We start from the raw sequence: 15,912 nt of genomic DNA, 5'->3' as shown, positions 1-15,912 counted from the left end.
TTGTACACTCAAATTAGGATAATTCAAGAATGGTTATAATAATTACAAAGGTATAATAGTTACAAAGATAATCGTGGAATGTTGGTGAAAATGTAAGAGATAATGCAGTAAATTATGAACATTAGCGACAGCCCTGTTACAACCTAAAGGCCAAAAGGGATCAGGGAGGAAGAGGTTATCAGAACATGGAAAAGGAGAAGCAGGTAGAGAAAGCCATCTTGAGAGGAACAGTGACCTTTGGTCAACAAACATAGCCAGGCCAAGGTGACTTTTCAAGTAGGGAACCAGGGGAATATATATCCTGACCTTACTCTCCCTATTGTCTGTACCACCTTAAAAGCCAGAGGACCGAGGGTCCCTCTTGTAGCTGCAAATAGAGTCTTCCACCCAGCAGAGAACGAGGCAGGAGCCAATGGAGAGTGAATCTGGAGGGACAAACAAAAGATATCCCAGAACACTTACATACCTTTTCTATTTCTATGATTGTATATACGTTTTTTTAATATTTCTATGATTGAGGTAAAAAAATTTTCTTTACCTATTTGTATTTATTTTGTCAAGTATATGTATACATCTCCCCTCCCTTCATTTTAACTAAGCAGATTTTTTTCTTATTGGTTTGTATTATTGATTAAAAGAGTTCTTTATATAATAAGGGCATCTTAAATTTTTTTCACATATATTTCTCTTCTTTAAGAGTTCAGCTTTTTCCGTATGCTTAAAAATAATTTTAGTCATCAATACTTATGCTTTTGTGATTCCAGTTTTTACACATAATTTTTTGTTCCACTTATAAATCATTTTGCTTTGTAGTATAAGATAGAAACATGATTTTATTTTATTCTAGGTAATAAATGGCGCCAACACTATATCCTAAATAATATACCCTTTCCCCCAGTGATTTGATATGGAATCCTATTCTTTTACCAAATACTTATATGTATTGGAGTCTGTTTCTGTGCATCCCATTATGTCCTGTTAGTCTTCTAGTCTATTCTGGTGCAATACCATGTGGTGTTATTTTATACAGTTTTAACATATAACAATGTATTTTATTATTTTTCAACATTTTCTTGACATTCTCACCTATTTAGTCAAATGAACTTTAGAATTTATATTTCAAAATCAAAAAGAAAGATCCTTTTAGAGTTTTGATTAAATTGTAATATATTAATACATTGTTCTGAGGAAAAATAAAGATCTTGTAATATTGAATCTTTCTTTCCAGATAGCATTTTATGTCTCTCAGGTTTTTCAAATGCCCATCACAGAACTCTTTCATTTTCTGTAAATGTGATTCTCTTATTTCTAAGTATTTTGTTTTGGAGGAATAGTTTGATATTGTGATTGAAAGCTTTTGCTCCTTGTGTTTTCTTACTGGCTGCTGCTGCTGTAGAGAAAAGCTAATGATTTTGTTGTATGTATGTTGTAACTAAAACCGTACCAAATTCTTACCAGTTTTATTGGAATTTCCTCTGATTATTCTAGATTTTCTAAGAAGACTGTTGTCTAAGAAATATATATTTTTTCCAATATTTACACTCAGTATTTATTTTTCTTATTATCTCCTCCACAACAACTTTCATAACAATAAAAATAATAATGCTGATAGCTACATTATATTACTCCATTTTTATTTTAATAAGTCTGCCTCTGTGGTTCTTCATTAATTATCATGTCAAATATTTGAGATAAAGAACATCTGCCTTAATGAAATCTTTCATCGTTCTAATTAACTTTCCTTCTGATATGTGTTTACCATGAGTTTTTCTTTTTCTAAAATTGGGAATAAATGTGAAGTTTTATAACATATGGCTTTGTGTCACCTACAGTGATGATTACATACTTCATATCCTTTGACTAATTAAAGGTGATGAATTATGTTTAAAATTGTCCTAATATTGAACCGTCCTTCATTCCAGGAATATGCTCTACTTTGTCATAGTATGCCATTCTTTTAAATTGCTACTGCATTCGGTTTTCTAGTTTTGAGATTTTTTAAGAATCTATATTCTTAAGGAATATTGGGGGGGTGTTTAATGCTGTCTTTGTTAGATTTAAGTATTAGGTTACGGTCACTTCATAAAAGAACCTTTCAATGTTTTCTTTGCCTTGGAACAGTTATGAGATAGAATTGTCTCAGCAAAAAAATGTGTTTGGCACCTTCCTTTAAAGTAATCATTTAAAAACTGTAAAATTTTACCTGTATTTACAAAGTCTATTCAGTTTTTCTGTGGCTTTTGAATACACACACACACACACACACACATATCATTCATCAGTTCTCTTCAGCTCTACTTAGGCCTATGGATATTTAGGTCTATTCAGATTTTATATTCTTTTGGGAATATTTGGAATCAATTTTTTTTATTTTTTCAAATATTTTTACATACTTATATTCTTTCTCATTTATAGATAATTAGGAAGGAAGGAAGGAAGAGAGAGAGTAAAAGAAAGAAAGAAAGAAAACGAAAGAAAGAAAGGGCGATATATAAAGAAAATATGTAGAGAAAGAAAAAATATATAAATATGTTTGTTTATATTTTTCTCATTTCTTATCGTGCACACAGTTCACATACAGGTTTTCTAGTTTTATTGATATTCCCCGAAGTTTCAACTCTATTTTTTTTTTTATCTATTTTTTCCTTCATTCATATTTTTATTATCACTAAATTATTTTGCCTACTTTCCTAGGGATAGTTTTTTGTGTGTGTTTATTTTTTTGCCTTCTTTAGATACACCTAACTTCTTTCAATTAATTAGAGTACATTTTGTAAGCTTATATGGTAGCAACTGTCATCTTCAATTTTTCAGTTGAGGAAAGGAGAGATGGCTGTGAGAAATTATTGAGGCAGATACAGATTTCAGTGTTCTTGATTAACCATTACAGTGCCCAGAGGCTAGAGAGAATCTGATGATTTGCCATCCCTGAAGAGTCTGTCTAGTAATCCAGACATAACAATAGACTCTATAATGTTATTTAATCATATTTTTATTCACTCACTCATTCATTAAATATCTATTAAGTTTTTTTGGTTCCAGACCTTGTGCTATCTTTTGGAGATACAAATATGAAAAGACACAGAACCTGCATTCAAGGATGTTGTAAGTCAAGAGGAGAAACAGATAATGTATTACAAGTATAATAATTACTATGATGGAGGTATATGCATGTTGTTTGGGAAACACATACATAGCACAAAGTTACTCAGGAAAAGTAATAGAAGACTTAGAAAAACCATTTTATTCATTTATATTCAACAAATATATTTTAATATCTTTTATGTGCCAGATAATATGCTGAGACCTGGGGAAGACATAGGCCTAAAAGTCATTTTCCTTATCCTTGAGGAGCTCTCAGTCTAGTGGGAAGTAAATAATCCTATTATAATAAAGATGTGTACCTGATACCTATGCGGACACAAAAGAAAAACTAAGTAAGACTGCCAGGAGTCAAAAAGACTTTCTTTACAGAGAAAGTAGTATTTGAGCTGATACTTGTAAGGTGAGCAGGGATTTATTAGATGGACAAAGTGCGGCATTCTAAGCAGAGGGAACAACGTGGGCAATGGTGACACAGTGGTATAAAAAGGCAAATAGTCTGCTAATGCCAAAGTACAAGGTACAAGGTGGTGAGGGATGAGAAAAAAAGGTGAAAGATAACAAACATTTATTGAACTCTGACACTGTGTCAGACACTATTCTAAATATTTTATATAGATTAACATTTAATTCTTACAGCAGCCTAGGAGGATTCAGGTAAATGCTGTTATCCCACTTTATAGATGAAGAAATTGGGCAGAGCGGTTAAATATCATGTCCAAAGTCACACACTGATGAGTGGGCGGCCAAGATTTGAGTTCTGGTAGTCTGACTCCAAAGCCTATGGTCTCCTGCCTATTATAGACAGAGACCAATTTATAAAAGGCTTCATATTCTATACCAAGGAATTTGGATTTCACTCCATCAATGTCTAGAAGCCATGGAGGTGTATTTAATTATAAAATTTACATGATGAGATTTTTATTTTAACTCATGGCATTTGGCATATGGATTAGAAGGGATGACTTTAAATGAAGAGCAAAGCAGAGAAAAAAGGAGGCAGCCAGAGGGGCAAACAGCTTCTACAGTCCATGTAAAGGATGATGGAAGCCCTGAGATAGAACAGTGAATCAGGCAACAGATTCAAGAGTTATTATGGTGGAATTTGGGGATATGTTAGATGGGAAGGAGGAATAAGGAAGAATGAAGAATCTACGATGATTTTCAGATTTCTGTCCTGGGTAACTAGATTGAAGTTAGTGCCAGGATCCATGACAGAAAATATGGGAAGAGTGTTCTATATACTGCCTCTGTATTCTCATAGTTAATATGCCAGGGATGCAATGATTTTTAAGTACCCACAAATCAGTCAGTGTGGTATACCAAATTAACAAAGAATAAAAACCATATGATTATCTCAGTAGATGCAGAAAAAGCTTTTGAAGCATAAAAAAGTTTCCATTTATGATAAAAACTCTCCAGAAAGCAGGCATAGAGGGAAAATACCTCAGCATAATAGAGGCCATATATGACAAACCCACAACTAACATCATACTCAATGGTAAAAAGCTAAAAGCATTTCCTCTAAGACCAGGAACGAGACAAGGATGCCCACTCTCACCATTTTTATTCAACATAGTATTGGAAGTCCTAGTCACAGAATCAGACAAAAAGAAATGAAAGGAATCAAAATTAGAAAGGAAGAAGTAAAGCTGTCACTGTTTGCAGATGACATGATGCTATACATAGAAAATCCTAAAGGCACCACCAGAAAACTACTAGAGCTGATGATGAATTAGGTAAAGTTGCAGGATACAAAATTAATATATAAAAATTATTGCATTTCTATATACTAACAGTGAACTATCAGAAAGAGAAGTTAAGGAAACAATCCCATTTACCATCAAATCAAAAAGAATAAAATACCTAGGAATAAACCTACCTAAAGAGGTAAAAGACCTGTACTTGGAAAACTATAAGACATTGATGAAAGAAATTGAAGATGACACAAACAGATGAAAGGATATACCATGTTCTTGGATTGGAAGAATTACTATTGTTTAAGCGATCATATTACCCAAGGCAATACACGGATTCAATGCAATCCCTATCAAAATACCAATGACATTTTTCACAGAGCTAGAATAAATAATTTTAAAATTTGTATGAAAACACAAAAGACCCCAAATAGCCAAAACAATCTTGAGAAAGAAAAACAGAACTGGAGGAATCATGCTCCCTAACTTGAGATTATACTGCAAAGCTACAGTAATCAAAACTGGTACTTGCACAAAAACAGACACATAGATCAATGGAACAGAATAGAGAGCCCAGAAATATACCCGCACACCTATAGTCAATAAATCTACTACAAAGGAGGCAAGAATGTACTATGGACAAAAAAGTCTCTTCAATAAGTGGTGCTGGGAAAACTGGACAGCTACATGTAAAAAAATGAAATTAGAACATTCTCTAACACCATATACCAAAAAAAAGTCTACCATTTCAGACTCCAGGTACCATGACAAAGTCATTCTTCCAGTAGTTTAATGGACACAGTAAAATACCTGTCTTGTTACCAGGTTTGGATTTTTGCTTGCTTGGTTAGCATTATCACTAACACATCCAGATAGCCCTTTCAGAAAGCCCACTCTACTGAAAGATAATTTTTATCAGTAACGTTGCTAAATAAATTCTGACTCTAGGTTAAAAATAGAATATTAATTTTTTTAAAAAGTCATTCTCATACCAATTGGTTTCTGATGTTTGGATATCTAAGTTTAATATAATTGTATGTACAGGTTCTTGGGCAGAAATGATAATAGACATTTTCAGAGCTGTTCTATAGTTATTCTAAATTCTTGTCCATTGTCAATAAACAAAGTTCCATGAATTTGAAACCCTAGTCACACAGGAAAATACCAATGTCAGTGATACTAAATAAGACGTAAATTGTATAGAGGAAGTTCTACTTTTATGCCCCTAAGTGGATATTGTATAATGAATAGTAAAATTGCATATAAAACTGTGTAATAAAAGGAAAGCTAGATTCTGTATTTTTATATTATAATTATTTTTTTTAAAAAGCAAAGTAGTATAATTTGTCCAAAATATAACTTACTAATCTCCTAAAGTTAATTTGCAGAGGAACATGCTTGCAACATATTAAAGTTCTTTGCTGATACACACAAAAAATTTCAGAAAGTTATGAATTCGTCAGTGATTCCTCTCTCCTTCTGTTCTTAGCATTTCACAAGGCAATCGGTCTTTCCTTTGAAAAAACACCTCACATATGATGCATTTGATTGGAACCAACACCAAGGTCAAATCTTTCTTAAATCAGTCAGTTCTGCCTCATCTCTTTCTATCACATTTGAGCCAGGAACTTGTAGTGAAGCAAAAGAATAATGCTTTCCTATATGTGTGACTAATAAAAAAGTAAACATCAGTGGTAGGGAATACAGTTACACAGTACACTGCTAAAATGAGATACAGTTTCCTGTTCTCCCATATGCTATAGTGATTGATATAAAAAACCTGAAGATATTCTGTACTGGCTATAGTTTGTCTCTCTATAGTGTTCTCAATGTTTGTGTTGTTCATTTTTTTTCAGTCAAGAGAATCCATTCCATTAAATGACCTAAAGTCAGAAGTATCACCCCGGATTTCAGCAGAGGACCTGATTGACTTGTGTGAGCTTACAGTGACAGGCCACTTCAAAACACCCACCAAGAAGACAAAGTCCAGTAAGCCAAAGCTCCTGGTAGTTGACATCCGGAATAGTGAAGAGTATCCTTTACACATGAGGTTTTAAAGGGTGGTACTGCTTCATTCACATTGCTTCCTCTTAACTTAAAGGGCATGTGGTAGGAACAATGAACATAGTTGGGATTCCTGTGAATTCAGATAGCTAAATAACTGTCAAACTGGATGCCAGAACAGACTTGCATAATGTTTCATAAGATAACATTACATACCAGAAACCTTAAAATATTTCCCAAACAACACCAGAATAGTGGGCTATTTTCTTGGTTTTTGTGTTTCACTGCTGTATATTGCTGTTCTTGTGGGAATTTGAATCCTTCCTGGTATAGATAAAACTTCAGCAAAGATGAAGAGTAAGTATTTACTTTGTCTACCTCATAGCCTAGAGAGGAAAGTGAGCCAGATTTCAACACTGAACTTTTATTTATTATAATTTTCAAAATACTGGCTTAGAGAGAACATGTTAAAGTATTTTCCACTGACATTTTAATATTAAATGTACCATAACTTCTGGTGGTTTTGCTTGGCATTAAAGTATGAAAAGTTACAAAATAGTAATAGTTCAGTCTTTCTCCTTATATTTTCATCATCTGTCAGATTTTTGTAAAGCATGCCTTGATGCTCTATACTCTAGAATCTAGGTAAATGATTTTCAAATTTTTTTGGCACCAGGTAACTCCCTTTTAAAATAAAATCTTTCTTAAAAACTCAATATGTAAAATATAAATGAAGAAGTTTTTTACAATTAATTTTCTTCATAAGTTAACATTTGTAGCATTTACTAACTGTAAATGAGGGTTATATGTAAATGAGGGTTAGCAGGTTGTTGGTTTCTTATATGCTAAAATTGGCATGTAAGTTTTCGTGCGCATATTTTCAATCATAATTTTTGAAGTGAAATTTTAAAATGAAATTCAAACCATACATTTACAGAACTCCTGAAGCAATCCCTAGAATCTTAGGTTACTGAAAATACAGTTTGAAAGCCTGCTATTTCAAATGGTACATCACCATCTTTTTGTGATAAGTTTCTACTTTCCCTAAACTGTGAGACCCCTGAGTTTGGAGAGAATATAAATGTTCATGTTCCTGATGTTATGGCCTCAGGGATACTAGAAGTTCCTTAGCAGAGTAGATGAGTGGACTCCCAAAAGAAGCATTCAATGCCAGTGGACTTGTCGGGGACCCCTGATGTAGAAGTTCTTCTTATCTGTTACTTCAAGGGTTTAAAATACTTCTAGTTTTTTTAACTTTTTAGTTGGTTTCTTTTGGTTGAGCCTTTAGTTATAGTCTCATAAAACCATCAAAAAAAGCATAACATTATAGTGGTCTATTCTAATGTTAAGCACTATTACTAAAATAATTAAAGCAGTTTATGTACACACTGCTCTCCTGGTATTTCCTTTCAAACTACTTAACTACTTGAAATTTTAAAATATACACAATATGAAAGTGACATTCAATCCGAGTTTTCCAAACCTTGTAGACCGACTTTATTTTTTATTGATATTCTCCTTTATTTTCTGCAGGATAAATATAAATAGAACAGTAGAAAGCAGAGCAGCTCACCTGAACATTGTTCTCTGATAAGTATAGGTGAGTTGCCCAATGTAGGAGTACCTTTATATCATCCCACAATACTTGGTTAAAGTTTGGAACTAGTCAGAGACCTGGCTTGGTTGTTGTACTATCTACAATTACAAGCCAAATGAAGATAATCAGTATTTCTCTGTGCCACTTTAGACTGAGGGTAGTGGGTCCAAGGGAATGAAGAAAGGAAAATAAAGTCACTCATCTTTTACGACCCTCCCGAAGGACCCAACATGTGAAAATTTCTAAATCCCCTTTTGAAAGCCTGATTAAAAACCAAGATGTCTTAATGTTGGGCCATTTATCCTCACAGCATTCCTAACTTTTCCAGGATGCTCTTACTTTGCCATGTATCTACTTCTGTCTCACCTCTAAATAACAGGTGTTGACACATGTATATCCGTCATAGTGCTTTGAGAGAAACCACAAGCTAAATGACTTCCAAAAGTCATTGGTTATCACTAGGTCTTTTCTAGTATCAAGAAAACAGTGAAGAATGGAGAGCTGTGGGTTCTAAAATCCCCTTTGGTTGAGGCATCCAAACTACCTACATATGGCCTTCCAAGGCCGGAAAACTCATGGACCTTTTAAAATGTCTTATGATGCATACCCATTTGATTACGTTATGAAGAAATAAGTAACGTTTCTAACTCTATTAATCTTTTTTTTTTAAATTTTTGGCTGCATTGGTTCTTCATTGCCACTCACAGGCTTTTTCTAGTTGCAGTGAGCAGGGGCTACTCTTCCTTGCTGTGTGTGGGCTTCTCATTGCGGTGGCTTCTCTTGTTGTGGAGCACGGGCTCTAGGAGCGCGGGCTTCAGTAGTTGCAGCACGCAGGCTCAGTAGTTGTGGCTCTAGAGGGCTGACTCAGTAGTTGTGGTGCACGGGCTTAGTTGCTCCAAGGCATGTGGGATCTTCCCGGACCAGGGTTTGAACCCGTGTCCCCTGCATTGGCAGGCAGATTCTTAACCACTGCACCACCAGGGAAGTCCCATCTAACTCTATTAATCTTAAATCCTGTGCTCAAGAAATTAAAGGCAAGGAAGAAGTGTGTGCATAGTAATAAAGAGATTCATAAATTAAGTGCTTCAATTAATATGGTAGAATGTGATTGATTTTTTTAGATGTCTTTATTGTTAATAGCAACCAATAAATATTACTCTCTGTAGTGCTGTGGATAATTTTTTTAAGAAGAAGGTATAAAGTATAGTTCTTATTCACTAGGTTGCTTTTGGTATGAAGAATATAAAACATTAAAATACTTCATGTGGAAAATAAATAAACAGTAAAGGCAGTATGTATTAAATACTAAATGAGTGGTCCAGACAAAAACTGCATCAACAGGAAAGTAATTTCTGAATAAGAGAAGCAAGATATGGATAGGACTCATGTCCTTTTAATTTCTGTAGCCCCAGCACTAGGTTTGGCACCTAGAAATTCCCCAGAATATATAAAGGGAAAAGTCAGGATGGCAGACACAGTGTCCCACACTCTCTTACCTATACCCATTGAATTTTCCCTTCAATGTTATAAGGAGACAGTTGGCAATATGTAAGTCCTTTTGCATTCTGTAAGTGATCCAGTGATTTCTGAGGCCTTTCGTCCTTTAAATCCAGAAGCAAGACTACTCATAAAAAGTCAGTAGAATCAGAATTTAGAGCTAGAAATATTCATGTAATCTCACATTCATTTATTCAACAAATATTTACTGGTTGTCTTAGTGTGTGCTAGTCAGTAGTGTACTAGATTTTGAGGATTTGTTGGTAAACAAAATGGCAAATTCCCCTGCAGTCATGGAAATTACATTTTAATTGGAGAAATAGATAAATATAGTTATCATATGGTCTTAAATAGCAATAAGTGCTATACATAAAAATAAAGCAAGGAGAAGGATAGAGAGTGATAGAGTTTGACAAAGTACTGAAGAAAAGACTGAGAAAAGATGATATTTCAGCACAGCTGAATGATGTAAAGAGGCAGGCTATAAATGATACAGGGAGAAACATTCTAGGCAGAAAGAAGAGCGAAGGCAAAGACCCCGATCTATGAACATGCTTGGCCATTTTGGACCAGCAAGGATACCAGTACAGTAAGAAAGGAAGTCAGAGGAGATAAAGTCACTGAAGCCAGAAGGTATGGGACAGTCAGAAATCTCTACAGTGTGATTTTAGAGTTACTAACATGCCCTTAATTGCTTGGATACCTGTAATCACTGATTCCTAAATATCTACCATTAGAGACTTAACGCTGTTGGTTAAAGACTTCACTATCCTGTTGAAAATGCGAATGTACATGGTGGCAGTATTATGCTTTACCTGTTACTTTAAAACAAGAGACACTTAGAATGAATAGATTTATTAAGATTTAATAGATTCAAGTGAATTGACTTCCAGTAATAGCTATCATTAAGCTCTCACAGTGTGCCAAGCATGGCATAAAATAGTATCTCTATTTTCTGGTGAAGAAACTGAGGCTTGAAAAGGCTTAAGCAACTTGCCCAAGGCCATATAACTGACAATTGGTAGAACCAACCTCATGTTCCTAAGCTTTATTCTCCAAGCTTTATGCAGGTGGCTGTTTGGTCTCTTCATAGGACTGTTAAGCAAGCATAAACAAGACTGAGAGAAATCAGTTAATATAAATTAATGACTGAGGCATGTATTGATTCCAAACTATGTGTTCAGACACAGTACACATTCCTTCAAATCTTACACACAAACTCAGCTATTGCTTTCAGTGCCTCTGTATATACAGGACCTAATCCCAACTAAATAAATCTAATAGTTGTCTTTATACTAACAGCCACAGATTCAAGGAAAAATTAACTCTTTTAAATATTGGAAAGCAAATTTGGAATGCTTTGAGAGAGGAAGCATGTTAGAAAGATTCTTTCCTGCTATAGTAACTTAATTTATAAGATTTAGTATATTCAAAATATTTTTTATTAAATTTTCCCAAAACTATCACTAAGATGCTGATATTTTAAAACTAACAAATTAAGCCTGTTGAAATCCTCATATTTTTTGAAGGAATCATTTTTGTAGACTAACTCTTAGTTTTGCAGTTAAACTCTGGGATTAATGTGACTTTCCCTATCTGTTTAAGAAATGAATAAATATTTAATGCTACTATATTTTTAAAATAATTGTATTTCTCCCATGCCAACAAATTATAGTTCTATACAGTAGAGGAGAAAAAAAAAAAAACTCTGTTAACACCTTTTTCTTCTGCAAAGAAAGTTACGTTTGAAGTGTTGTTTATAATGTTTTTCAAATTGTTTATAGTCTCCCTATATAATTTTTATCCTCTATTTTGCTTTTATGGATCATTGAAACAGGAAAATTTGGCTAATACAGTTCTTCATATAGGTGATACATCTTCATATGGGTGAAAACTTGTTTTCCTCATACGTGTTTTCAGGAGAGTAAATGTATAAAATTAACTTTCACGCCATCTTTCTTTACCTATGTAAAATAATTGAAGTGATTGTTTATGAAAAGGAGGGAGGCAACATTATCCTTCAGCAAAATAAGTTACTGTCTACCAACGAATTCAAAGGACAACCTTACCACTCCCTAGAACTCTCCTATGCATGTAGGGGAAGAAAAATATCTTTTCTTCTCTACTTTTCTAAGTTCTCGGCTTGGGCCACTGTAACAGAAGACAAATTCACAAGAGAAAAGTATACAAATTTATTTAATATAAGTTTTACGTGACATGGGAGCCTTCATAAGAAAACCTAAAGAAGTGGTTAAACCTGAGTGTTTTTAAGCTAGGTCTGATGAAGAGTGAACAGTCACAGGAAAATGTGATAGGGCAAAAGGAATTTGAGCTAAGTGAAGTAGACTTTTGTAATAAACTGAGGAAAACTTAGCAAGGCCTGTCCATTCAGATTCCTCTTGGTGTTCCTCTGTCTTGAAGATAAGGATGTACCTATCCTCTGGGTATAAGGAGGGCACCTCTCAGTTGAAGGTTTTATGACCTGATTCATGGGAAGGTCAGAAAGTCCTTCCTACACATGACACTTCTCAAATTTCTTCAGCTTAAGATATTCAGTATGCCAAGATGCCGTAATTTAAGGTAGCATGTCCTGAACCCCATCACCTGAAGTTCTGTTAAAGCTTTAGTCATTTAGCTTGTGATATAAATATTCCCACTTAAAATAAAAATACCCTGCAAGAGGTCATATTTTAATCTATTATCAGTTTTTATGGTTGTAGGTGAGGAGAAGCATGTCAACAATCTGAGGGAACTACCCCTAACCTCAGTGGGGACCAGTAGGGAAGAGGAGTACAGAAAGAGAAAGCTGGAGGACATGAAGATAGACTTCACACACTTGGCAATAAAGACATAATCCCAACTTTACAATAAGAAGGAACCCTAGAGATAATCAAGTCTACGTTCTTAATATTAGAGCTAAACAGCTTATATCAGGGAGGCTAAACAACTAAGTTTTTGTTGAAATCCTATTTTATTTTTGTTTTTATAAGAAAGAAACATGAATTGTTAATCTAGGTAAAGGTTCAGGTCAGTCATGTTTGTTCTTCAATACATAATGGAGGTTTCAGAGCAAATAATAATTGAATATTTGAATAATTGAATATCAATAATAATATCGATAATTGAATATTTTAAAGAGGCAATAGAAAATGTTTCTCATGTAGTGGCATAAATTTCATAAGTACTAATGTTAATTGCTTTAAAGATAATACACAAGTTAAACTGTTGTTTTCTTAATATTTCTAAATATTTAGAGTTTCAAATTTCCTGGAGTTCATATTAAGTGTGGTCTTAGCCATGGAAATGTGGGTCCAACTCTTATCTATGAACATAAATACTTCGAAAGAATGTATTCTCATTTCCTTGAAGTCAAGACTTTTTTTGCAGCTTTATTTGTAAAACTCTTACCTTTTTTTTTTTTTTAATATCAGAAGCTATAGGAAAGACCACCTCAGACTTAATTTTTTTAATTTGAAAAACACATAAACTCAATTGTTTTCATTATTACTCCACATTATTCCTCCTTAGTAAATGCTAGTATTGCTCTTGTCTCTGTGTCCTGAAGAATTAACTTCTAAAAAAGTCTTCAAGGTAATATAGAGATACTTGTGTTCAGAGCAAGATAGATAATGTGGAGGCTTTAAGATTTTTTCTCATCCCATTTGGATCTAGGTTTAAGCTGCTTGAATTATAATTTCTATCCAGTTGTATTCCCATATCTGAATGGCACTTGTATAATGTGGGAATATATGATAGCCTCTACTGAAAAATGTCTCCAGTGTCTGGATTAATAGTTAGTTGTGAGAAGTACATTAATTGTTGAAGAGATCCTATTTGCTCTGACACCCATCCATTGCCCCAGTTCCTGAGTGCCATCAGTCTCATTCCATCAGCCAGTCAGGGCTTCCCTGGTGGCGCAGTGGTTAAGAATCTGCCTGCCAATGCAGGGGACACGGGTTCCATCCCTGGCCTGGGAAGATCCCACATGCCGCGGAGCAACTAAGCTCGTGTGCCACAACTACTGAGCCTGTGCTCTAGAACCCGCGTGCCGCAACTACTGAAGCCCGCGCACCTAAAGACCATGCTCTGCAGCAAGAGAAGCCATGACAATGAGAAGCCCGTGCACCGCAACGAAGAGTAGCCCCCGCTCGCTGCAACTAGAGAAAGCCCGCGCATAGCCAACGAAGACCCAACACAGCCAAAAATAAAAAAACAAATTAATTAATTAATAAAAAAAAAAATCAGCGAGTCGTTCCTGCATGAGAACCTGCTTTGCTAGGTTAAATCAGAGCCCCTGCCCAACAGGAGCTCACAATCTTGTGGCTAAGACACGTTAGATAGATAATTACAATACAGTATGAAATGCTCTATGTCTGAGGCATACTCAGAAAGCCATGGGAATATAAAGATGGTCACCTAAGCCAGGTGATGCCTGAAATGGGTCTTGAAAGACAAGTGGAAGTCACCCTAGCAATGAAGAGAAAGAGGACATTTCAGACTGAAAAAAAAACATAGTGTATGGGTGCACAGAGGGTGAGGAAGACACATTCAGGGAATCACAAGTACTCTGGATGTGCATGGCTGGAATATATGATGGTGGGAAGTGAGACTAAAGTAGGCAAAGGCAGCTTATAGAGAATGTTGCATAACATGCTAAGAAGTTTGGGTTTTATTCCATAGGCTGTGAGAGTATTAGAGAATTTTAATCAGGTAGGTGGCATGCTCAGATTTGTGTTTTAGAGAGATTAATGCAGTGGGAAGAAGGATGAGAATGGAGGTAATGGTGCAGGCAAGACTAGAAGGATAGAATCACCCAAAGATTTGATGTGCATAAATATTCCTTCATATTTGCAGTCACAGAGAGTGAGGTCTCTAGCTTCACCCTGAAATAACCTAGTTTTAGTAGGCCCTTTGGGTTGGTATCTGTGCTGGAGAAAATCCAGGAAAATGACTTCTGTTGTTTCTTTCTTTTTTTCTCATACTGTATTTTGACAAAAGAGAATTCTATATCATGGCACTTACAAGTATTGATAGGTAGTGGTGCCACTAGCTAGGAAGGCCAGGAGGCACTTAGCGTATTTGCAGCTGCCACTAGTTACTCTAGGTTTGGCACAATTCTGAAATCTATTTACTCAGCAAATATGTTAGATGTATTCTAGATACTGTATTAAGCATTGTAAGAGTTTCATAGATGAGATAAATACAGATCCTTCCTATAAATTATTTAAAGTCTTGGTGGAAGTCAGGTACATTAGTATGTTTTATTTAAAATCAAATTGCTGTCATGAGAGATATACAGATACTGTGGGAAGGGAAACTGTCTCGGAGGAAACTCTCGAAGCATAGGTAATACTTGAACACTCAAAAATATGGAGAAAAGCTGTTTAGGCAGAGAAAAAGACAGGAACTAGGCAGAACATATACTGGAAACAGTATGTAATTCAGTTTGGCTGGGATTGAAGTAAATAGTTTGGTTCTGTTCATAAGGGCTGAACTGAGAAATTTGGGCTTTGTCTTACAGGCAGCCATGGAAGGTTTCTCAGCATGGATGTGATAATCAGAACTGTGTTTCAAAATTTTTAATATAACATTGTGAATAAAATGGATTTCCAAGGGAAAAGATGAGAGTTGGAGAAAACAGAAAGCTACTGCGATAGTCTAAGCTCAAGGTAGTGAGTGTCTGAAATAGGCAAGTGAAAATGGGACTAGAGGTAGGAGGATGCTATTTATTAGTACACTACAGTTGAATGTTGCCACTACTGAGATGACAAAAATGAGGTTGTAGACTGACTTGGGGACGGTGGTGCTTGTTCAAGGGAAGCAACAATAGATTTAGCAAGAAAAAATGATATCTAAAGATATAATTTTTATATCAGTTAATGCTATTTAGTTATATAATAGGAAACTTTGGGCTTTTGATATATTAATATTAAAGGTGTAACATTTACTTTGAGCTCTTTAACACTAACTATAATTAGCTAACATAGCAAACAGACAAGCCAACATAAAAGTACA

General features: G+C 34.8%; 1 protein-coding gene across 3 annotated transcripts in view; it reads left to right on the top strand.

Annotated features, from left to right (window-relative positions):
* The window catches only part of TBCK (TBC1 domain containing kinase), a 243,424-nt gene that overhangs the window by 194,502 nt on the left and 33,010 nt on the right, over positions 1–15,912 (top strand). For all 3 annotated transcript variants that reach the window (XM_068543272.1, XM_068543270.1, XM_068543271.1), the window contains exon 24: positions 6,656–6,831. In XM_068543272.1, the coding sequence (XP_068399373.1) occupies positions 6,656–6,831 (176 nt within the window). The remainder of the gene's footprint in view (positions 1–6,655; positions 6,832–15,912) is intronic.

The sequence above is a fragment of the Eschrichtius robustus genome, chromosome 4, assembly GCF_028021215.1.
Source record: "Eschrichtius robustus isolate mEscRob2 chromosome 4, mEscRob2.pri, whole genome shotgun sequence".
NCBI classification, from domain to species: domain Eukaryota; kingdom Metazoa; phylum Chordata; class Mammalia; order Artiodactyla; family Eschrichtiidae; genus Eschrichtius; species Eschrichtius robustus.
The sequence above is the reverse complement of the archived record's forward strand: the minus strand, read 5'-3'. Positions and strand labels throughout refer to the sequence as shown.